The following is a 24,752-nucleotide window of genomic DNA, read 5'->3' on the forward strand; positions in this document are numbered from 1 at the left end:
CATTCCCGTTGGCAATGGGAGCTTGGAGGGTGGTGCCTGCAGGCAAGAGCCGCGGGGAGCCACTTGTGCACCTCCACCCAGGAGCCGGACCTGCTGCTGGCCCCTCCACGGAGCCAGGACAGGCAGCAAGCCTGCTTCTGCACCAGAGCCTCCTTCAGTGCACAGAGAGCCTTCTGGCACTGCTCGGTCCAGACCACCTTCTCTGGCTTCCCCTTCTTGCATAGCTCAGTGATGGGGGCGGCTATGGAGCTAAAGTGTGGCACAAATCTTCGATAATACCCCGCCACCCCAATAAAGGCTTGGACAGCGGACCAGTCTCTGATCGCTCCCACCTTGACTTGTTCTGGCTTTAGGCAGCCGCTCCCCACTCAGTGGCCCAGGTAAGATACTTCAGCCATCCCCACCTTGCACTTCTCAGCTTTTACGGTCAGCTTAGCCTCCTGGAGTCGGTCCAGCACTTGTTTAGCCTGGGACACATGGTCCTCCCAGATCTGGCTAAAGACACAGATGTCATCAATGTACGCCATGGCAAAACTCTCCATCCCCCTCAGTAGCTGGTCCACCAGGCGCTGGAAGGTAGCAGGCACCCCCTTGAGGCCAAAAGGAAAGAGCCCCAGAGGGGTGATAAAGGCAGATTTCAGCCTGGCATCAGCATCCAGTGGTACTTGCCAGTAGCCCTTTGTAAGATCCATGGTGGTAAGGTAGTGAACTCCTCCCAGCTTGTCTAGGAGCTCATCAGGCCTGGGCATGGGGTAGGCATCAGACACGGTGATGGCATTACGTTTCCAATAGTCCACACAGAACCAGATTGACCCGTCCTTTTTGGGGACCAGCACCACAGGCAAGGCCCAAGGGCTGGAAGATGGCTGGATCACCCCCAAACCCAGCATGTCACTGACCTCTCTTTCCAGGTCCTGAGCAGTTTTTCCTATGATTCGGAAGGGGGAGCATCTTATAGGTGGGTGTGATCCTGTCTCCACCTGGTGGAAAGTCAGATTAGTGAGTCCAGGCTGGTTGGAAAACAGCTGTCGGTACAAATGCAGCACCCCCCTGATCTCAGCTTGCTGGGCAGGGGTTAGCCGATCAGAGAGGGGAATTGTTTCCAGGGAAGAGCCAGCTCCTATCTCAGGGAATAGATCTACTAAAGGGTCATCTCCCTGCTCCTCCCAGTGTCCACACACAGCTAATACCACATTCCCCCTTTCATAATATGGCGGCATCATATTAACATGGTATACCCGGTGGCAGTGTGCCCAGTTAGACAGGTCCACCACATAGTTTACCTCATTTAGTTGCTTGACAACCTTGAAAGGGCCTTCCCAGGTGGCTTGTAGTTTGTTTCTTTTCACGGGGAGGAGAACCATCACCTGGTCTTCTGTTTCCTCTGGGCTCTGGCCAGATTCTCCTTGGCCAAGCCCATGAGCTCAGCAAGTCTTTCTCAGAAGGTCAAGACATACTCCACCACTGATTCTCCATTGGGAGTGGCCTTCCCCTCCCATTCATCTCTCATCAGGTCCAGGGGCTCCCTTATCCTTCTTCCAGATAACAGTTCAAAAGGCGAAACCCTGGTAGATTCCTGGGGCACTTCCCTGTACGCGAACAGCAGGTGAGGTAAGAACTTGTCCCAATCCTGCGAGTGCTGGTTCATAAAGGTTTTCAGCATCATCTTTTGAGTTCCATTGAACCTCTCCACCAGCCCATTGGACTGGGGGTGATATGCTGAGGCCCCACATTTGCCGGACCCCACATTTATCCTACAAGCACTGGATGTGCCGGACCCCACATTTATCCTATAAGCACTGGAGCAGGGCTGACATGAAGTTGGATCCTTGGTCTGTCAAGACTTCCTTGGGGAACCCCACTCGGCTGAAAATGGTCAGCAGTGCATCTGCCACAGTGTCTGCTTTGATAAAAGACAAGGCCACTGCCTTGGGGTAGCGGGTAGCAAAATCTACCACCACCAGAATGTATTTCTTCCCCGACCGGGTCGTCTTGCTGAGAGGCCCCACTATGTCCACAGACACCTTCTGGAAAGGCTCCTCTATAATGGGCAGAGGTTTCAAAGCCGCTTTCTCCTTGTCCTGGGCCTTCCCCACCCTCTGACAGGGGTCACAGGATTGGCAATATGGTTGGACAGTATTAAAGACTCCAATCCAATAAAAGTTCTGTAGCAGCCTCTGCCGGGTGCGCCGGATTCCCTGGTGTCCTGAGAGAGGGATGTCATGGGCCAGGTACAGTAGCTTGCGGCGATACTTCTGGGGGACCACCAGCTGATATTCCAGGCAGGACTGAATCTCCATGAGACGAAACTTAAAGAAGAGAATGACCTGGAGTCTCTGGCTCCCATTTGGTGCTCTACGAGGAGGATAGCCATGTCTGTCCAGGCACCCCTGATCAACCTCACCGAGGTCTGCCAGGAGCACCCAGGAGATGTACGACGGCTACCAGTCCTACTGCACTGTCTGCCACGAAGGCAAGGAGCTGCTGCTGTGTAGCAATGCAGTACCACGTCTGCCAGCAGCACCCAGGAGACGTATGGTGGCGGTGAGCTGAGCGGGCTCCATGCTTGCCGTGGTATGGCATCTGCACCGGTAACCCAGAAAAAAAGGCGCAAAATGATTGTCTGCCGTTGCTTTCACAGAGGGAGGGAGGGGTGACTGACGACGTGTACCCAAAACCACCCGCAACGATGTTTTTGCCCCATCAGGCATTAGGAGCTTAACCCAGAATTCCAATGGGCAGCAGAGACTGTGGGATAGCTACCCATAGTGCACCGCTCTGTAAGTTGATGCGAGCCACGGTAGTGAGGACTCACTCCACTGGCTTAATGCGCTTAGTGTGGACATACGCAATTGACGGTATAAAATCGGTTTCTAAAAATCGACGTCTATAAAATTGACCTAATTTCATAGTATAGACATACCCTAAGAAAGAGCTATAGTGCCAGCTAGTGGAAGACTCTATGAACATGTGGAAGGGATAGCTCAGAGGCTTGAGCATTGGCCTGCTAAACCCAGGGTTGTGAGTTTGGCCATTTAGGGAGCTGGGAAAAATTGGGGATTGGTCCTGCTTTGAGTCCCCTAGGGGTTGGACTAGATGACCTTCTGAGGTCCCTTCCAACCCTGATATTCTATGTACGGCAGCCTTGCAAAACTATCATGAAAACTTATCAAGCCAAGCCCAAGACATTCACTTGTCCATCCTTTATCATTAAGAAACTAATGAGAACCCACGAGCCCCATCAGAAAGAAAGTTTCCTTGCCCAAGACATGAAGAATTTCTCAAGGCTGATTAAATTCCCCAGTCCAATTGTAAGAGGGGGAATAGTCCCGCTATTGTGGGGAACTTTCCAGGCTTCTGCACTACCCCGGTGAAGTGGGCTAGTGAAAGGACCCGAGTTCTCGCTCCCACTTCCTTTACCCAGTGGCCTCCCTGCCCTTGAGGACTCCCCTTCCACTCTCCTGTCTGGCAGAGACCTCGTAACCCCAACAAGGCTGGGCCCAGGATTCCTGGGGGGCTCGACCCCCAACTCTGCCGCGGTTGCCTAGGACAGGGGCTAGAGTGTCCCCACTCCGGGGTACTCTCTCTGCACTGGGCACTTCTCTGACCCACTGACCATTACATACAAGTTAAAGCAAATACAAGTTATTTAATCAACAATTAATTTTAAAAAGAATAAGGAAAAATGGGAAAGGTTAAAGGAAACACATCACCCCGCTCAGTGGCAGGGACCATCACAAACAGTGTCTCTGGAATGTCAGGGCAGTTCACAATCTGTTCCTTGTAAGTCCCAGGCCTCCGGCTCAGGCCCTGGCCGTGCTGCAGGGATGCTGCGGGTTGGACACTCGCTCTGGTGGTGGCCACACGCTCTCAGGCTCTCAGTGGTAGGACCCTTCTTCCCAGTGTCACCCCCACCCTGTCGGGGTTACGATCCACGCCTGGCCTGCAGAGCCCCTTGGCTGAGGCGTCTCCCTGTGCTGGGCCCGCTGCCCAGGGTCCCCCTCGCTCTCCCCAGCTGCTCACCGCACCCAGCTCCGGACTGCTCCAGCCCCAGCTCCACCACTCGGTCTCCACCCTGCTGCTGCTCTGCCTCCAGCTCCCTGGGCTGCTTCTCTGGCCCCTCTGGCTCTGGTTGCTGCAGCTCTGCTCCCAGGACAGGTCTGCTCTCTCTGGGCTGTGCCTCTGGCTTTGGGGCTGCAGCTCTGCTCCCAGGACAGGGGCTGCTCTCTCTGGATCTGGCCCAGCTCTGCTCCCCAGCTCAGATCAGGCCCCTGCTTTCTCCTCAGCTCGGCCCCACTCTGTCTGACCCAGGCAATTCCAGCTCACACGGAGGACGGGACCCCCCTGGCCTCCTGACTCCCTGATTAGCTTGCCCACCCTGTCATTCAGGCTGACCTAGAGCATTGGCCTCTCCCCATTTTTCCTGGGGACTATCACTGTCAGGGTCCTGGTTTCCCATAGACCCTTCCCCTTTTAGTACTGGGAGCTAGCCAACGGAAACACCCCCACTGACTGTTAGTAAGGGGGCAACAGTCCCCTTACACAATGGAAGGAACAGTGTTGTTTAAGATAGGAAAGCCCTTGGGCCAGCAGCATAAAGCGATGGGTTTCACAGTACGAAGACAGAGCCATAGCTAAAAAGAATTTGAAGTTCTCAAGTGCACTGTGAGATCAGCTCTGATTTTTCCTTTGTCATTTTTTTTCAAACTCTCTGCCCTGTGCTATGCAGACGGTCAGAGTAGATGTTCATAACGGGCCCTTCTGGCCTTAAAATGGGGGGAATGAGAAGGGAATAAGGCCAACTGAGCACCCTGAGGAAAAATGTACGAAGATAATGGGGCCCAGAATCAGGGCCAAAGAGGTTTTGTGAGGACATTAGACTTTTATTAGTTGGACTTTGTTACCTTGTGTGGAAGAAAACAAGTCCTCACTCTGCGTTTGTCAGCAACACGTCAGAGACCCTTTTTATTCTCAAGCAATTGCAAGGGGGAAAGTGCGCACGGACAGGGATTCTCCCTTCCTAGGCAGATCTCCGCCAGATAAATAGTTAGGGCAAACATTTATACCTTTTGTTACATACAATAATGATCAACTGCTGCATCTAGAATCATAGAATATCAGGGTTGGAAGGGACCTCAGGAGGTCATCTAGTCCAACCCCCTGCTCAAAATAGGACCAATCCCCAATTTTTGCCCCCGATCCCTAAATGGCCCCCCTCAAGGATTGAACTCACAACCCTGCCTTTAGCAGGCCAATGCTCAAACCACTGAGCTATCCCTCCCCCCATAAAGTTTATACATATTCCTTCTTGATATCTTACTTTTCTCAGCAGTTCCTGCTACAGTCTGCGTTCCATTCTTATCTAACACAAGGTCCAAACAGCATCTCTTACAGTTTTCCCACTCGCTTCCCACTCGCCCAGGCCCTGCCTTAAAGTCTCGCGTTATTAGAGTTAGAGTTAGCCTGACTCTTGCTCTATTCCTAAGAAAACTAAGATGTCTGCGTCCAAATTCCCTTTATCCCCCCGGGATAATGGAACATTCCAGCAGGTGGCACACTGCTGAGAATCCCTGCTGGGGAGGAGCCGACGGTTTATCATGAAAACGCCAAGAGACCTTTAAGTGCAGCGTAGGTGCCCAACGCAGTTAGTCGTTTGTTGGCTGGAAGCACTTGGCATTTCTCTCCAAGAATCTGGCTCTATTTTTAAAATCTGACCCATCAACTAGATTGTGCTAATTCCAATATTCCCCGATTGTAACCCCATTAACTTGCAGTGCCGCGTCTAGGCAGGGTGAGCTCCCATGGCCAGGCTCACCAGAGTTTGTCCCTGGAGAGCTCAGACTGAGGCTGAACATCCCACCAGACTGTAGTTACCTGAAACGTTCTGCTTGTGTTTCAGCCAAGAGGACCCAACAAGATCGAGGTAGCTCTGGTAAGAACCTGTTTGTTGGCGTTAATTGATTTGTGAAGCATCATTCTCATGCATGGGAGTTCTGAGCATGCAATCCCAGGACAGTCAGTGGGCATGCAGGTGGGTAAACTAGCCCAGCATTGGGTCTTTGAGCTCTCCAGTTAGAAATATCATCTTCTGAGCAAATTTGATATGAAAGTGACTGAGAGAGATAGACATGGGACCCCACAAACTGCGCTGTTACAGTTTCACCTGGTTGAGACCCAGATTAAATCTGTCAAAAGTATTCATGAAAATACTCCGACTTAGTTCATTTCTGAAAAGTCTTTTACTGAAGTCATCAAAAGTCAATACAAAAGTACTAGCATGACAGCAATACAAGTAATTATTTATACAACAGGCACCACTTTATAGCTTTACCATTGTAAGACAAATCCCACCTGGAATAGAACTATGAGCTTTCAATTCGATCTACTCATCGATAACGTATCACCAAAGCTTGCCCAAGCAGGTACCAGCGACACTCCCTCCATGTTCCTGGTTTCCCTTTGGAACGCTGGCAGAATAGCAGGACGGCTTTGGATCTGGCAAGTCCCATCACCATGATTTGTGTTAGAGGGAAAAAGTGAGTAACACAAATACGACAATTGAGAAACCAGCAAACCGCTTCAGAGCAGCAACGTGGACCAGGATGATGGATCCTCCAAACAGTAAATGGCTCAGAACACTGGGGAAGGCGATGCCGCCTCTGGTAGCTGTTAATAGGAAAAAGCAGATCAAACAATTGATAGGAAATTATTCACACTGACAGAGATCCTTAAAGCTGGACACAGTTGCCCTTCCCAACAGCTACTGGAACCTGTTTATGCCAGAGGGACAACATTAATCCATTTCCCCTCAGCAGGACACCCCATCCTGGGATTTCCCTGGGACATTCACCTCACTGGTGAGATATTTCACCGGCTTCCTCCCTCCTCAGCCTGCTTGTTCCTTTGGTATCAATCATTAGTGAGCACGTTTCACCCAAGCCAGTCCCAGAGGCTCTGATCTGGAGCTTGTCGTCTGCCACAAGTGTATTCCAGACCAGTTATGAATAAAAGACATGAGTCTATGAAAGACTGGCTGCAGACACCAGTAACACCATTTCTGTTTTGGGCTTGTTTTTTTTATTGGCTTTAGGGAAAATGTAGAGCTGGGCAGAGAAGAGTCATTCCATTTCATGGAGGATTTTGATATTTCAAAATTTGCTTTTGTTCTGACATGGAATAAAAAAACCCCAAATTTTGAAATTCTCCACACAAGAGAAGAGAGCATCAGCTCTGGGACAGTCCACCAAGCAGGCTGTCCCAGAGTCGGGGGCACTGGAAGTCCTGGGGTCAATGACTCTTAGGCAGCCCACCAGCCAAGCTGCCAAGGAGCCAGGTGGGTGAGCTGGCCAGAACCCGGGCAATGTTCTGACAGAACAGTGTCAAAATCAAAGTCTCTGCAAAAGGTTTAGAGTTTGACAAATTGTCAAATTCCAACGAGAAAATATTTTGTTGAGATTTTTCCGAGCTCTGGTAAAACAGTCCTGTTTCGTCCTTTGGGAGGATGTCGCCCCACTGGGGACAGAATGGGTCTAGTTATGAGAGGAGAGAGATAGAGACACACTTGTGGTTTTGGGTGAGGGGATGTGTGTTCAGCCTTTAGTTCAGAACAATGAAGTTGAATCATTAGTGCTCTAAGGGGTTATTCTCCTTACATTTATTTTCTGAAATCAACTGTGCCTGGAATTGAGTCAGACGTGAAGGTGCTCAGATACGAGTCATGAGCTCCATACGAGAACCTGGATAAATGGACAGAACGTGCAGTTCACCCGACTTTTTTCTTAAGTTGTTTCCCTGTGTATGACATGTTTGCCTGGTGGGGTTGGTCTCGGCCCTGCCCCTCAATACAGAGGGGAAGTTATGGTCAAATCAATGAAAACAAAATGTTTCTTTCTTACCAGAGTTGTCAACACACATTTGGTTCTTCTCTCCTACGGTACAAACAGAGAGGGTCAATGAAATGCGACCTCAGGTAGAATTTTCAACTCCATTCTACTATTTCCAGAGAAACATAGTAATTGTCAGACTGGATCCCGCCAACAGGCTACATCTAGCCTGGTGTCCTGTCCCTGACTGAGGTCAGGCCCAGCTGCATCAGGCGAAGCTGTAAGAAACCCCGGAGTGGAATTACCTACGCATACAGGAAATTACTTCCCCAACCCTGGCAGTTAGTGGCTGCCTTATGACCTCAGGCCTAAGGGTTTATTGCTCTTTTAAAAACAATTTTTTATCCTATGTAACATAACTGTGGAGATTCTGTCTATATAAATAGTTAATTCCCATGGGTTCATGTAATGCTGTTATAATATTTTTACATTATTCTCCATCCCATCATTCCTTATGCTTGCAAGCATTTATGTTTCCTTTATAGACCTAGCAGCACATTGAACAGAGGTTTTCATTGAGATTTGCACTGAACTCTCCACAATGATGGCCGGGTTTCCTTCTGAGTTGATACAGCTCATTAACAATCCAGGGAAATTATTCCTCACAATGTGCATTACCTTGAATGTGTGTCAGTGAATTTCACCTGATGTTGTGTTGCCCATTCACCCAACTTGGTTAGATCTCTCTGAAGTTCCTCACTGTCATCCCTAGTCCTGACTGCCCTAAATAATGTGCCATCTGCACACGATGCCACCTGACTGCTCCCTTTTCCACAGCCTGTGGATTTGCTGTGCTGTGTCTGAGAAGCCACAGCTGCTCTGCCAGGGCTCCTGTGGACTCTGTACGGGACATGTGTGTGTTGAAGACTCACAGTGTTTTGGGGCCTACACCTGTCTTTCTAGTGCTCCCATTGCCAGGGTGTCATAGAATCATAGAAGATTAGGGTTGGAAGAGACCTCAGGAGGTCATTTAGTCCAACCCCTTGCTCAAAGCAGGACACCTGGTGTAGTGGGTGTCTAGGCATCTAGGCACCTTCTCTTTCCTAAGTGAGCGCTTGGGACCCAGTGTCCACCCTCGCCAGCCCGAGGTCCTCCCTAGCAGCAAGAGTCGTGGCAGCCTGTCTCCCCCGGTCCTGGTGGCAAGTCCCCAAGTCAGCGTCCCTCTCATCAGCTCTCCCTGAAGTGGGGTTTTCAAATTCTCCACAGCAAATAGCCCCACACAGATATTTCTCATGTTCAGCCCAGTACTCACCACCCAGGTATGCACAGTTAAAATGGCTGCAGGTCCGGTTTGTGCTCTGGAGGACAAAGCGGTTACTCCCTTGTCTTCGGGACACATTGAATATCTCATGGACTGGGATTAACACTTCTTCCTCCTCCTGAATGCATGAGAAGGCCCTGATCTCAACACCAGAGCAAGTGTGAATGGTGAGCAATGTGTCCATGCCAAATTTCTTAGCTACTCCTATATCAAAAGACGAAGAGGCAAAGTATCCAAACCTAATGTGACCTGATCCCGTGTGCTGAAGTCTGACAGAAACCCCCCGGTACACCGTCCTTTTGTACATCATATCACACCTCCCTCGTAAGAGCTGTGAAGCTCTTGTCAAATAATAATGAAAGGCTTTGAAGTGGAAACTGGCCATGTAATGAGCTCGCGATGTCCCAGCCCCTCTGACTGCTGCATTCAACTCACTGTGAAAGTCATTGTCAGTGTAGGCTATTATGGCTCTTCCATGCTCATCTTTAAAGCCTGTGGGCAGAGAAATCTTTTTCTTTACAAGTTCCCATTTTTTTTCTGAGTTTTCCCACACCCTGCTAAACAGTGAGGACATGGACTTTTCTTTTTCTAGCAGTCCAGGTGCAATTCCATCCATTTCTTCAGCACATGCTAGATATTGGTCATCAAAAGCATCATCCATCATGCTCAGCTCCACCTGACATTTTGCCTGGGAGAATAAAGGAAATGTATGGTCATGTGGGGGACACTGGGGCATGGCCACTAGGTAACTCGAGAGGATGGAAGACCATGAGTGTCGATGAAGCCCCCTCACACTAGGCCCAGGTGTCCTTGGTCCCCCCGCCTGGAGGCACTCACAGCAGTTATGCTGAGAATCTGCAACAATATGCTGCGGAGTCAGACTGCCTGAAACTAAGCAAGGCCAAACAGGGCAGATATGGAAGAACAATGCTGAAGAAAGCAGCTTTATGTATAGTTTAACAAATGATACAGAGAACCAGGGAACTAGCTGGGAACTGGATTGGCTGGCTATATGGATACTTGGGGCAGCTTGCTATTGGATAAGTATGCTGGGAAAAAGGATGTATAAAAGCCTGTGTAACTTCCTGCTCTGGGTACAGGATTTGAGATTCAAATCTCCCTGTACCTATTTGAGCTTCAAATAAACTTTTCTGCTTCTCCACCCCGTTGTGATTATTGGGTGTAGCACACCGGGTAACGAACCAACTCAAGCTGTTGTTCAGCCTCTCGGCACTGGGTGCCGGCAACAGTCACATTAGCATTTGTGTTACAATAGCATCTAAAGGTCCCACCCAGGATCAGGGCCCTGTTGTGCTCGGCCCAGTACAAACACACTGGAAGATGGCCTCTGCCCCAAGACAGAGGAAAGGTGGGAGAAAGGGATGGGACACACAAGCAGAATCCTCAGTGTGTTGCTTGGCAAATGTCACATTGGCGCCTCGATTTTTTTGGAGGGAGGAGCGGGGTGGTTGTGATGCGTTTGTAGCTGCCCTGTAGTAATTGATTAATACTGTCTGTTGCCCTGGTTCCTGGGGAAAAGATGCAGGGATGGATACAAGAGGTCTGGGAATGCAGGGGATCAGAAGAAGGAACCCTTAGTTAAGAGGGGAGAGGGAGTTGTTCAAGGGAGCCAGGCTCAGAGACAGGTCCAGCTGGGGTGCAGAGAGCCTGCCTACATTAGCCCCAGGGGATGGTAGCCCTTTAGGTAAGACTGATGTGAGTGTGGACTGTGGGTTGTTTTAAAATCCGGTTTCTCTAAACGATTTGTTCCCACAGTAAAATGAACAACACTTCTTTGGTGTCAGCAGATACGACACTGGGCCCCGACTCCTGAAGGGACGAACCGCAGGACCTGAACTCAGCCGGAGCTGCTGGGTAAGCACGATGGACACACAGGTACCTCAGCCCAGGGCCCCGTCTGAGAGTGGGAGAATCACAGGATTCCTGCCCAGGAGGGTAAAGGCACAAGGCCTGACACCCGAAGGGATGCACTCAGAGACCAGCGAGCCATGTACCCATGACAGAGGTGTTTTTAGTTTACTGGGGTCTATGTTAGTGTAATAAATATATTGTGGGCAGATGTAGGGTTAGGAAGAAAGGCAGGAAGGGATACATCAATAGGGAAGACAAAGCAGGGGGAACAAGGGACATAGAAGGGAGGGCACTAGGAGAGACTGAGATCCCAATCCACTCCCACAGGAATATCTAGAAACCACCCCCATTTACCTCAGGCGGAGTCAGTGGGTTGCCATCTCCGTATGCCAGCCATGCACTGCGTGCCCAGGGCTGGCGGTGCCCGTGGGAAGGTTCCATCCAGGATCCAACCCCCGAATGCACATGGAGGACGGCAACACTGTTGTGGTGTGTTGTATAAACCCCACACTGGTTAACCAGGGGTTAACAGGAGCCTGAGCCCCTTTAGGCTGCGGGGTGGCACCTGGAGGGGTGTAAGGCACAACTGGTGATCAAACCCAGCTGGGGTGGCTGGGGATGTCCCCCCTTGGGCTAAAGGCAGAGAGAGGCCTGTAGCCAGAACTGGAGAGCCCAGAGCCAGGAGGAGGCCTGGGGGGCTGGGGGCAGTGAAGCCTGCGGCCAGAGGTGAGTTGCCTCAGGTCAGGAGGAAGCCGGAGGCAGTGTTGGTAAAGCCTAGGGGTCGTTTGGACTGGAGTTTGAGGGGCTGCAGGGAGAGGGGGAAGACCTCGGCAGTCCCTCTCCTGGCAGTAAAGAGTGGAGAGACCTGAGGGGAACAGGAAGGCTCCCGCAGGGTGGGGAGGAAGCCTGAGCCAGGCAGAAATTAGTTTAATTTTGTTCTTTTGGTTTGGGATTGTGTTGGGGGATTCCACGGGAGAGCCCTGTGAGCCCAGCCCTGAAAGAAGGGTGAGCCGGGGGAGGCTGTGCGGGCTAGAAAAGGGCTGGGTAGGAAGATGTGGGAGGCAGCAGCAAGGAGTCTGATGGAACAGACCGTGGCTGCTGGTCAGAGGGTCCCTGGACTGGAACCCAGTTTTATGGGAGGGCCGGGGTTCCCCCGGCAGCCACTGCGGAAGGGGTTGTGGGGCCCTGATTAGACAAACACCTGTCCAGGCTGGTCTCAGCCCACAACCCTGCACTAGATGACCTTTCAAGATCCCTTCCAGCCCTACATGTCTGTGGGTCTAAGGCAGTGTGGGTGCCTGCATAGCCTTGAGCAGAAACACAGGAAAATACAGAGTGCTTCACTGGCAAAGCTCAAGAGTTTACCTGAGGGATTCCCAGCCAGGTGTGAAGACAGAAGTATGTCAAGGGGATCAGCAGAGGCTTCATCATGGTTCCAACATCCCTCTGCGGCTGCAGGAAAATCCATCAGGAAAATCAGTGGAGATTTGGGGGGAAAGGACACACCAAACCCAAACATCCTCCCGATTGTTTCACCGTGATCCATTGTTCCACATTCAGTAACTGGGATTTCCCAGGCGGGAATTGGTAATCTCCCAGACTGCAGCCCAGCCGTAACGGAGATGGGTTTGATCCTGAAATACAGTTCTCAGCTGGGGGGAGGGGAGTAGTTGTGGGGAAATCCTGCTTTCACTTCATGGTGATCACATTTCCCTAAAAGCCTTTGGGGGTTAGAAATATGATCCGTAGTGCTGCTGTGTTTACTTGTAAGTGCCGTTACACAGCACAATACACAGAAACCAGCAGTCAGGCAGGTCTGTTGATCATATCCTAGGGAATGTGGATAAAATAATGACATAGCTCAATATTTCAGTACCTCACCCAAGTGCCTGGTCAAGTGTGTGCTTGGCAACTACCTTATACACTCTGTGCCTCGCTGCTTAGTTCTGCCCCATGGCTAATGGGGTGATCAATGACTCAGATGTCAAACACCAGGGCTGATCCAGTCACAATCATATGGCCCTCTCAGAGACACAAACACAGGCCATGGTCACCTGGCCAGGTCAGGGACCCAAACCTTAGCTACATGGAGACAAACAGCAAACAGACCAGCACGCAACTTACCAAGTCCCTTTACCTCAATGCACCAGATCCACGGCTACGCCCTGAAAAACTCCCCTGCTTGCCTCTCCTCTTTGCCTGCTGAGCCGATCCCTTGTTTACAGGGTATGGTGGGGACTTGGGTCTTTGGGGGTTGATTTTCTGGCCAGGGAAAGGGATCCAGGCATTGGAATTTGGAGTCTGGACCCTGGGGGAGAACCAGTGACATGGGGACTAGGGAGTGTCAGTGTCTTGTTCAGGGAAAGCAGAGGTAGGGCCAGGAGTGGGAAGCAACAGGCTTGGGGTGTTTCCAGGGAAGGATGGGACTTCCAATGAACACCTGGAAATGCCATCCCTCCCCTGCCCTTTGCCCATAAAGGGGAGGGTGTGTGGCCGTGCTCTCCATCCCTTGGTGTAGCTTAGGGGTTGGCTTGGTGCAGGCAACTGCTGAGCTGTACCTGGATGTGCGCCCAGAGTGAATGGGTATGAAATGTAGGTGTGTGATGTGTGTGCAGAACAGGTGGGTAGAAAACGAATCTGAACACATTTCATATTTCTTTTAATAACAATGGGCCGGGTGATGCATCTTCGTTTGAAATGGATCTTCCACGGTAGTTTGACACTGCCAGTGTAAGCAGGGTCTGCTGACTTCTTCCCTGACAGCTAGCTGGGAGGGGGAGAGACTTCTGGAGAAAACTGTATTTACATAAACACAGCTACTCTGCTTAGATATCCAGAAGATAGAACACTGTTGCTCAAAATTATCAACTTTGGCTAGGGTTGGGTTACAAATCAGTGGGGAAAGTAACTGAAATACATTCCTCATGGATTGTATTTTCTAAATGGACAACCTGCACTAAGTTCTCAATTACTGAGGGACAATCTTCACTCATTGCTATATTTGCCTTCCACAACCGACACTCTGTATAACTTTTCATGAGTGATGTACCCAAATACTTGGATGCTAATAAACTGTATTCTTAAATTTATTCACCTAAATTTGGGTTATTGCTGATTATGCACTGTATGTATCTTACAACTTTAAAAACAAACTTTGTATTTGTGGATAATCTAAGCAGTATACCCAGATGTACAGACACTCTTTTCTTAACCTGTGACTAACATTAGCTTTAATTAAAAAAATTAAAACTGAATGCAGGGGTAGTGAAATACTGTTACCAGTATTGGTCGCATTATTGTAATACAGGGAAGCAGGACTGTGCTTAACCTGTCCCAAATGAGGGGGTCATCCTCAGATGAAAGAACCTTGTTAAGCCAGGGGCTCGAACGCAGAGCCCTGTGAAAGTAAGAGGGATGGGGACAGCTGTCCCAGCCAGGAGGTGTGCGGATTCTCCCTAGGAGTCCCCAGATTGTTTTGACCCTTTCCTTCCCACAGTTCAAAGAAAGAGCTAAATAGGCTTCATTAGGAGCCTCTTTTGTTTTTTTAAATGCTCAATCAGAGCAGAAATAAGTTGTGGTAGGACTGTGTTTCTGCCCAACCTGCTAAGAGCTAAAATTTACTGAGAGCTGAAATCGCTTGAGATGGGGCAGTGTCTCTGCCCAGCCTGCAGAAAGCTGAGCATCACTAAAATACTGAGGTGCAGAGGTCACAGCAGAGAGGCAGGTGGCAGCTGAATGTGACTGCCAGTTGGCTTGTGAACGAGTGGCTGGTGAGGCGGTGAGCAGAGCGAGTGGCCAGCAGGGTGGCTGGCAGAGAGGGTCAGCGAGCGAGTGCTTGAGCAGCGGAGTGAATAAGGTACCTCTATACCCCCTACTCCACTCAGGGTGGGAGGTGAACTCTGCAGATGCACCTCTGAACCCTTGGTCTGCACTGACCAAGGTCAGCAACTCTGAGTAGGGTGCAGAGAAGAGTCGGGCATGTGATAGGGACTTTTGAGTTGCTGGACTTAAGAACTTGAGGGGGAAAGATCACTGCCCAACTTACTTGGGGGTGGATCTGTTGCTCATGGTTTATGTTTATGAACCCTGTTTGTGGCATTTTCCCAAATTAACACCAAGTCACTTCCCTCCTTTTATTAAAAGTTTCTTTTGTATGCTCAGACTCCGTGCTTGCCTCTCACAGGTGCCCGGGGGTGGTGTGTAATTTTCCCAGGTTACTGGGTGGGGGCTTGTGCCGGTTCTCTGTTGTATCGATAGAAAGGAACCCCTAGACACTGAACCAGGCCCTGGTTGCTGCTGGCTTTGCCTGGCAGAAGGGTTACACCAAAATATATCTGAGCTTTGACACATTTGGGGGGATACAGCCACATTCTCAGTGCTTCATGTTTTCTTTTTTAAGGCAGGATCCCCTTTTGAATGTAAGTCCAAATAAATGCCTGATTCTCAAGGAGAGAACACCGCCTTTCCACTGTAAAACCCCACATTTTTGTGCTTTTCCGAACCTCAGACTGATTTTTTTACACATTTCCTCTCTCTGTCTCAGCCATCTTCCTGTAGCACCAGTAATGGAGTTGCTCTCCAAAGACTCCATTGGCTATAACTTCGCCTGGGGTTTGTAGTAGTGTTGAAGGCTCTGCAAAATACTGAGTACAGTTCCAGACTGTGTTACTTTTTCACACATCTTCTCTAGAGCTGACGGGAAGACACTGTAGATTTCACCAGGCCCTGCTCTGACACTCTGTACCTCTCGAAAACACCCAGCACCCCCATGTTCATCCTTTTAAAATGATTGTGTGGTATCTAATGCAAAGTTTGTCATGTTGGGAGTCTTCATAAGGCTAAAGATGCACTGAGCATTATTGTTATAGGTTATAATTTCATGTATATAGTTATGAGGCTGAAAATGTGTCCTCATGGCTTTAAACAAGCCCAGACAAAAACTTTCCAAGAGCAGAGGGGCAGTTCACACTTCTTCAGGGCATGTATGGAACAAACCCAGCCCAGCCTCACAGGAACAAGGGACACTGGCCTCGGCAGCAACAAAGGATCTGTTGAACTCTCAAGTGAATCACCCCCTTCCTTTGATCAGTTTGGGATTGCAATGAGATAATGCTCATCTGACTCTGAAGGGGGAGTATGCAAAGCCAAGAGGGAAGAAAGAACATGCTAAAAGGGAGAGACGTTTGCCATGCTCTTCCTCTCTCTTCCACCTCCATCTACAGACACCACCACCAAGCGACTGAAGTGCTAATCAAAGGGGAGAGCCTGGTTGAAGGGCAACCAGCCAGCCTGTGGTGAGAAGCATCTAAGTTTGTAAGGACACTGAAAGTATTAAGATCAGCTTAGAATGTGTTTTGCTTTTATTTCATTTGAACAAATCCAAATTGTTGTGCTTTGACTTATAATCACTTAAAATCTATCTTTGTAGTTAATAAATTTGTTTGTTTCTTCTACCTGAAGCAGTGCGTTGGGTTTGAAGCGTGTCAGAGACTCCCCTTGGGATAACAAGCCAGGTGCATGTCAATTTCTTTGTTATATTGATGAACTCATATAAGCTTGCAGCTTCCTGCTGGCATAACTGGACGCTTCAAGACGGAGGTTCCTAGGGTTGGGTCTGGGACCGGAGATATTGGCTAGTGTCATTCAGTTGCACAATCCAAACAACTTACATGCCAGAGGCTGTGCGTGAACAGCCCAGGGGTGGGGGTTCTCACAGCAGCACAAGGTAAGGCTGGCTCCCAGAGTCGAGGATTGGAGTGACATAGCAGATCACAAGTCCAGATAACACCAGAGGGGAGCATCACACCTGCCCCTAGAAATTCAGTAAAATATCACTAAAATGTGGATAAATGTTCCTTCTGTTACAGGATTTTCTTCCCCTTAATGTAACCTTGCCTCGGCATGGAAGCATGATATAGGCCTTGCTGGAGCCCTAGGCCTAACTAACAGTGTGAACCAAAGGCTGTGAACCAGAGTAGGCCTGGCCTGGGCAATATAGCAACACACCAGGTATTGGTTAAAACCAAGTAAGCACAGTCCTGACTGGAGATGATGGTACAGGACACCCAGAGTTCTCAAGAAACGGCGTGAACACATTCCGAGGAGATGGTACAGGGACACGCCGATCTGAGTAAGATAAGGATGGGATGACAGGATAATGGATGGGGATGTTTTGGTCGAATTAGCAGGTACCAGGATAAGGCCGGTAACCATCCACATCTGGAGTGCAATCTGTAACTTGTCTGTGTTAATGTATAAAAGGAGAAGCCATAGGAGGGGCACCTTTGTCCAGCTGAGGGGGCAGCGTCCCAGGCACTGACTGAGCTGGTTCGTTGTCACACACATACATATGTTAGTGTCCCTGAAGTTACTAGTGGGAGCTAGGACCATGCTTTGGCGACAATAAACCTGGCCGAGTGCCTTCACCACTGAACTGAGATGGTCCCTTAGTGAAACTCAGTGGGGTTTTTTGGTTGACCCTCTGCCAATACCAGGAGAAAGGGGAAGAGCAGAGAAGAAATTAGGATCCTGAGGCTGACAGTCCCCAGGGCCAATGGGAGAGGCCAATGCTCCAGGTCAGCCTGATTGACAGGGCAGGCAAGCCAATGAGGGACTCAGGAGCCCAGGGACCGGGTGTGAGCTGGAGCTGCCAGGGACAGAGTAGGGAAGAGCTAAGGAGAGAGCTGCAGCCAGAGCTGGGTTGGGGGCAGAGCTGGGGCAGCGCAGACCCGCTGCACTGATGAGGAGCCAGGGTTTAGCTGTAGTGGGGAGCCGCGGGCCCAGAGCCAGGCTAGCGGGTGCCGGCTGCGTCACCTCTAACACTGCAGCTGAGTGCAGTGAGTGGCTGGGAGAGCCGGGGGGATGGGGGAGTGCAGGGATACATCACCCGACCAGAGCCCTTGCAAGCTGCACTCAGCAGGGAAACGAACCCGACAGGGGAGCCGATGCTGGGGAGAAGGGTCCTGTCACCTAGACTCTGTGAGCGTTTGGCCACTGCTAGAGCAGGGGTCTGACCTGCACAGCCAGGGCCTGGGAGGGAGGCCCGGGATGTGCGAGGAACAGACTGTGAACTTCCCTTACGTCCCAGAGACGCTGTTTGTGGTTTCCCCATGCCCACGGGGCAGGTTCCTTGTTTCCTTTCACCTTTCCCATTTTCCCTTATTTCTCTTGCTGCTGCTGCTGCTGTTTAATAAATTGTATGTGGTTTGAATTGAATGCAGTGCTCAGTGGGTACGGGAGACAGCACTCCGGAGCGGGGCCACCCTAGCTCCTGTCCTAAGTGACCACCACAAGATGGGGGGGTTACTTCCCCCAGGAGTCCTGGGCCCAGCCTTGTTGGGGTTATGAGGACCCTGCCACACAGGAGAGTGGAAGAGGAGTCCCTGAGGTCAGGCAGGCCTCTGGGTAAAAGGAGCTGGGGTGAGGACTTATCCTTTCGCCAGCCGATTCCAGGGGTAGTGCAGAAGCCAGGAAAGTTCCCCACAATAGCGGGAACATTCCCCCGCTTACATTTGCACGCATGGGTATGTCTAGAGAGGAGTTTTGAAGTCCTAATTTCAGTGGGGTTAAGGTCAGCCATGTGTGTGGTGGGAGGGGATGCAGTGGTGACCCTGACCAGCTACATCAGCGTAAAAACTACAGAGCCCCTGACGGAGGAAAATAACAGATATAAATCTGTCCCGGTAAATAGATGTGGGACGGCTCTCAGTGATTTTGCTCCAAAGTGAGCCAGCTCTTACTCTGGCTGTGAGAGGGCTCAGTGGGGTGGGGATCCAGATGCAGCTGGTTGGGGCCTGGTGGGGTAGGGATCCGGGTGCAGGTGGCTCGTCGAGATGGTCTATAAAGAAATCTATGGTGGAGAGTCCGCAAAAATTCAGGGTAGTTGTGGCAGTAGAGGATGGATCTTTACAATGGACAATCAGGGATGTTTGCACTCTATGGAAATAGTTGTGGTCAATGTCTTTTATGATGTACATGTGAGCAAAATAAGCAGATTTTTTTTGTTTTCACGGCAGAGGGTTTTAAAATATTTCCGTAGTTTCCCCATCCCAAAAGCTTTTATAATTTTATAACAAGTTAAAGCTCTAAAATCAACTCAACAGAAAATATTGGACTTTTCAGTCTGTGCACTCCCAGATTCTACCCTCTGATATTACAATCTGCATAACAAACATGCCCAGAGCTCCCAACCCAGATTGTGGCCCCGTTGTGCTAGGGGCTGTCCATAGGGAGGCTGTGCCAATCCCCAAAATCTTACAATCTAGAGCAGACAAAGGCTGGTAGAAGAAAGCGAGGTAGAGTGACTTGCCCATTGTCACACCCAGCGGGCCACGGGCAGATCTGGGAGGAAAGCCTTGGTCTCCTCGCTCCCAGTCAGCTGCCTTATCCACTGGCCCACACTCCCCCTCGGTTCCACAGGCACCGGACAGGTGTAACTGCAGGCAGATTTGTATCATCGTCTAACCTGTTGTCTAGAGATAAATGCAGCAGAAGTGTCTGTAATTAGGATAATGAAGAGTAAGGATTTAATGATGTTACTATACCTGACTCTCCCAAGTGTGTCTGAGTCCCTGGCAGGCTGCTGGCCCGAGCAAGAGATGGCTGCAGTTGTAGAACTTAATCTGCGGTGTTCATGACACAGGAAATAGTTTGACTTTATCTAAGAAACCGCTCTGCAGACTTTCACTTTCGGAACGAACGGTGTTTGGGGTTTTTTTTAGGAAATAAGGGCCTGATCTGAATCCCCCTGAAGTCAATGGAAAGACTCTCATTGATTTCAAAGGGCTTTGGGTCAGGTCTGTACAGAGTCAAAACGTTACCCTGAGCTAGGGCCAGGGCTCCTGAGTATTCCCAATAACACCTGTTTCCAAACATATCCACAAAACTACCCCCGTTTTATCCTCTGTGCTTCCTGTTCTAGGGTTCTTTACCTCCCTGTCCCAGATGTTAAAGCCAAGCAATTTTGCTACCTTGGCTCTACTGTTACCAGCAATGTAGATAATGAGGCTGGGCTCACTAGTACAATTGGCAAAGCAGTCAGGAACTTTGGCCTTTTGCAAGATGGAGCCTGGAACAACAAATTGTCAGCTAAAGTGAAAACCTGTGTTGATGAGACCTGTGCTTTATCCAGTCTTCTACATGGCACAGAATCCTGCACGACTTATGCCAAACATACCAAAAGATTAAACAGTTTTCATATCAGATGCTTGCATAAAATTCTTCGAATAAGATGGCAAGACAGGGTTGCAAATGTGGAAGTGTTAAATTGTGCTGGTACGTCATTCTGGGGAATGTTGATTAGTAAGAAAAAACTCAGGTGGTCTTGGACATGTCAAGCGAATGCCGCATTACAGGATCCCGAAGAGCGTGCTTTACTCTGAAGCTCGCGGAGGGTGTAGAAAGAGAGGCAGACCACTGCCCAGACTTGGGGATGCTTTCAAAGATGACTTCGCATCCTTTGGAATCTCTGTGGATGGTTGGGAAAGGAGTGCAGAATACTGCTCTGGTTGGTGGAGTCAGCTTGTAGCTGGAGCGAGGAGTTGCGAGACAGACTGGCTCAAGCTTTGAGATGACTGGCGTCAGAGGAGGAAAGAATCAGCTGCTCGGATTCAGAGCCTTGCTAGTGCATGGGTGTGCCCCACCTGTGGAAGGGACTGTCACTCATGCATCGGACTCAGCAGCCATCAAAGAACTCATCAGTGCATACACCATGCTCTGTAAAGAGCCACGGTGCTATTGACTGAAAGTTTTAAACACTGGTATTAAAAGGTTGGATTTGATTGCATTGAGTAAAAGTGCAAATGAATTAGAATTCCAGAAGGGAGCAGGCTGAGAATGAGGGGAGGGGAAAATAACCTCCCCAAAGATATAAGGAAGCTTTCTCCCTAAGTTATGGATCCGGAGAAAATGTTGAAATGGATTGCAGAGCCCGCCCCCCCAGCTCCAGCAGCAGCAGTTGTTACAAATAATGACCAACCAGCAGTTGACCCAGGAACAGTGTGTCCAGTAACAGCAGCTCCTATGCCACATGGTGGCCCTTTTGCAACCTCCCACAATGACTGGGTCATCTGCTGGGGGCTGATGGATGTAGCTCTGGTGACTTCAGCCATACTGATCCAGTGAAGCTGGGTTTCAAAGATGTTCCAAAGATGGGTTCTTGAGATGTTTGAATGGGCAGTGGTGGTAGTGTAGTGGCTGCCAGAACACTGGATGGTCCTGGTGGACCCATGTTTGACTGGAGCAGCCCAGCTCAACCATTGTAGCCTGGATCCCGAAGCGGAGCAGAATTATCACAAATCTAAGTTGCCATTTTGGACCATTTAGTGAGCTTTGAAAAGACCTTTTGCCAGCACCTCTAGGAACAGACGTATCCCCTCTGAGCCCAGCCCTTGGATGTAGCACAGAAACTGCAGGACTCCTGCTCGTGGTGTCTCAAACCAGAAGCCAGGATGGGGTCCAAGTGGCTGAAAGGGTCCTACTAGAGCACTTTGCCCAGATACTCCCAGCTGCATCTTAAAGCCCTGGCCTGGATGGTGTTTCGTTGCTGGGTGTTTTTCCACACTCCGTTTGTTATGTAGTTCAAGTAGCACAGGCCCAGTCTGCAGTGCTGGGGATAAAGTGTGTTTCTTTTGCACTGCGCGGTCCCTTTACAAAACCAGTGATGGTCTCACTAATTCTGTGAACACAGATATATTGAGAACCCCTGGTCTAGACATGTTCCTTTGCATTTGACTGTGTTAAACTGTGCATTATTTGATCGTGCCAGGCTTGCCAAATGATCCATATAACTCTGTGTCACTGTCTTTGTCAAATAATAATGAAAGGCTTTGAACTGGAAATGGGCCATGTAATGAGCTCGAGATGTCCCAGCCCCTCTCACTGCCTTATTCAATTCACTGTGAAAGTCATCATCAATGAAGGCTATTATGGCTCTTCCATGCTCATCTTTAAAGCCTCTGGGGAGGGAAAGCTCTGTTTTTACACTGCCATTTTTTTTCTGATTGTCCCTGTCATAAATATAAAGGGAAGGGTAAACCCCTTTAAAATCCCTCCTGGCCAGAGGAAAAATCCTCTCACCTGTAAAGGGTTAAGAAGCTAAAGGTAACCTCGCTGGCACCTGACCAAAATGACCAATGAGGAAACAAGATACTTTCAAAAGCTGGGAGGAGGGAGAAAAACAAAGGGTCTGTGTCTGTCTGTATGCTGCTTTTGCCGGGGACAGAACAGGAATGGCGTCTTAGAATTTAGTAAGTAATCTAGCTAGGTATGTGTTAGATTATGATTTCTTTAAATGGCTGAGAGAAGAGCTGTGCTGAATAGAATGACTATTCCTGTCTGTGTGTCTTTTTTGTAACTTAAGGTTTTGCCTAGAGGGATTCTCTATGTTTTGAATCTAATTACCCTGTAAGGTATTTACCATCCTGATTTTACAGAGGTGATTCCTTTACTTCTATTAAAAGTCTTCTTGTAAGAAAACTGAATGCTTTTTCATTGTTCTAAGATCCAAGGGTTTGGGTCTGTGGTCACCTACGCAAATTGGTGAGGATTTTTACCAAACCTTCCCCAGGAAGTGGGGTGCAAGGGTTGGGGGGATTTTGGGGGGAAAGACGTGTCCAAACTACGTTTTTCTCAGGAACCCAGATAAAGTTTGGTGGTGGCAGTGGAAATCCAAGAGTAAAATAATTTATACCTTGGGGAAGTTTTAACCTAAGCTGGTAAAAGTAAGCTTAGGAGGTTTTCATGCAGGTCCCCACATCCGTACCCTAGAGTTCAGAGTGGAGAAGGAACCTTGACAGTCCCACACCCTGCTAAACACTGAGACCATGGACTTTTCTTCCTTTAGCATTCCAGGTACAATTCCATCCATTTCTTCAGCACATCCTAGATATTGGACATCAAAAGCATCATCCATCATGCTCAGTTTCACATGGCATTTTGCCTGGGAGAATAAAGGAAACATACGGTCACATTAGCATTTGTGTTACAATAGTACCTAGAGGTCACAGCCAGAATCAGGGCCCCATTGTGCTCAGCCCTGTACAAACACACTGAGAGATGGTCTCTGGCCTTGGGAGCTTACCTCTAAACAGACAAGACAGAGGAAAGGTGGGAGAAAGGGATGGGACATATAGGCACGATCATCAGTGTGTTGCTTCGCAAATGTTATGCTGGCTCCATGATTTTTATGCGGGGGGGGGGGCGGGAAACCTGAGGACCAGCGAGCCCTGTAATCATTACAGATGCATTTTTAGTTTGCTGGGGACTTTGTTAGTGTCATAGATATATTGTGTGCAGGTGGGGAGGAGGAGGTTAGGAAGAAAGGCAGGAAGGGATACATTAATTGGGTAGACCAAGGCCGGGGAACAAGGGACATAGAAGGGAGGCAGCTAGGAGGGACCGAGATCCCAATCCACTCCCACAGGAATATCTAGAAACCACCCCCATTTACCTCAGGGGGAGTCAGTGGGTTGCCATCTCCGTATGCCCGCCATGCACTGCATGCTCCAGGGCTGGTGGTGCCCGTGGGAAGGTTCCATCTAGGATCCAACCCCCGAATGCACATGGAGGACGGCAACACTGTTTTGATGGGTTGTATAAACCCCACACTGGTTAACCAGGGGTTAACAGGAGCCTGAGCCCCTTTAGGCTGTGGGGTGGCACCTGGAGGGGTGTAAGGCACAACTGCTGATCAAACCCAGCTGGGGTGGTTGCAGATGTCCCCCCTTGGGCTAAAGGCAGAGAGAGGCCTGTAGCCAGAACTGAAGAGCCCATAGCCAGGAGGAGGCCTAGGATGCTGGGGGCAGTGAAGCCTGCGGCCAGAGGTGAGTTGCCTCAGGTCAGGAGGAAGCCGGAGGCAGTGTTGGTAAAGCCTAGCGGGCATTTGGGCTGGAGTTTGAGGAGCTGCAGGGAGAGGGGGAAGACCTCGGCAGTCCCTCTCCTGGCAGTAAAGCGTGGAGAGACCTGAGGGAAACAGGGAGACTGCTGCAGGGTGAGGAGGAAGCCCAAGCCAGGCAGAAATTGGTTTAAATTTGTTCTTTTGGTTTGGGATTGTGTTGGGGGATTCCACAGGGAAGTCCTATGAGCCCAGCCCTGAAAGAAGGGTGAGCCAGGGGAGGCTGTGCGGGCTGGAAAAGGGCTGTGATAGGAAGATGTCAAGGGAGGCAGCAGCAAGGAGTCTGATGGAACAGACCTTGGCTGCTGGTCAGAAGGTCCCTGAACTGGAACCCAGTTTCGTGGGAGGGCCGGGGTTCCCCTACCAGCCACTGCGGAAGGGGCTGTGGGGCCCTGATTAGACAAACACCTGTCCGGGCTCATCTCAGTGCACTTGGTCCCTCCTCAGCACCCACGGCTGTACTAGATGACCTCTTGAGGTCCCTTCCAGCCCTACACGTCTATAGGTCTAAGGCAGTGTGGCTGCCTGCATAGCCTTGAACAGAAGTATGTCAAGGGGATCAGCAGAGGCCTCAGCATTGTTCCAACTTCCCCGGTGCGGCTGTAGGAGAATCCATCAGGAACGTCAGTGGCGATGGGGGGGGAAAGAACACACCAAACCCAAACATCCTCCCGATAGTTTCACTGTGATCCGTTGTTCTGCATTCAGTAACTGGGATTTCCCAGGCAGGAATTGCTCTCTCACGGACTGCAGTCCAGCCACAATGGAGTTGGGTTTTTTCCTTGAAATATAGTTCTCAGCTGGAGGGGTGGGAAGTAGCTGTGGGGAAATCCTGATTTCACTA

The 24,752-nt window shown here is 49.8% G+C and overlaps 1 protein-coding gene across 5 annotated transcripts; it reads right to left on the reverse strand.

Moving 5' to 3' along the window:
• Nucleotides 1-6,220: 6,220 nt before the first annotated feature.
• Nucleotides 6,221-24,562, reverse strand: LOC102946206 (ecto-ADP-ribosyltransferase 5-like). Of its 5 annotated transcripts, none has more exons than XM_037910755.2 (5): nucleotides 19,560-19,627; nucleotides 12,382-12,468; nucleotides 9,136-9,832; nucleotides 7,896-7,928; nucleotides 6,221-6,666 (listed from the first exon to the last, which is right to left on the reverse strand). In XM_037910755.2, exons 2-5 carry the CDS (start codon nucleotides 12,445-12,447, stop codon nucleotides 6,524-6,526), a joined length of 939 nt encoding a protein of 312 aa, XP_037766683.1. In that variant the 5' UTR covers nucleotides 12,448-12,468; nucleotides 19,560-19,627; the 3' UTR covers nucleotides 6,221-6,523. The 5 variants fall into 5 exon arrangements, with proteins under 5 accessions (XP_037766683.1, XP_043382843.1, XP_037766609.1 ...); XM_043526908.1 differs by lacking the exon at nucleotides 19,560-19,627 and adding an exon at nucleotides 19,274-19,533 and having other exon boundaries at nucleotides 9,136-9,636; XM_037910681.2 differs by lacking the exons at nucleotides 6,221-6,666; nucleotides 7,896-7,928; nucleotides 19,560-19,627 and adding an exon at nucleotides 24,458-24,562 and having other exon boundaries at nucleotides 7,935-9,832; nucleotides 12,382-12,418.
• Nucleotides 24,563-24,752: the final 190 nt, after the last annotated feature.

The sequence above is a fragment of the Chelonia mydas genome, chromosome 1, assembly GCF_015237465.2.
Source record: "Chelonia mydas isolate rCheMyd1 chromosome 1, rCheMyd1.pri.v2, whole genome shotgun sequence".
Classification (NCBI taxonomy): Eukaryota; Metazoa; Chordata; order Testudines; family Cheloniidae; genus Chelonia; species Chelonia mydas.

Bases quoted from the DNA above. Each gene is read 5' to 3' on its own strand.
- LOC102946206 (XM_043526900.1), bottom strand. From the start codon at position 19,472: ATGATACAAATCTGCCTGCAGTTACACCTGTCCGGTGCCTGTGGAACC. The intron at 12,469-19,273 runs GTAAGATTTTGG...ATTTTCCTGCAG, and splicing joins GCCTTTGTCTGCTCTAGATT to CCGCAGAGGGATGTTGGAAC. The intron at 9,637-12,381 runs GTAAACTCTTGA...CTCTGCCCACAG, and splicing joins CCTGGCTGGGAATCCCTCAG to GCTTTAAAGATGAGCATGGA.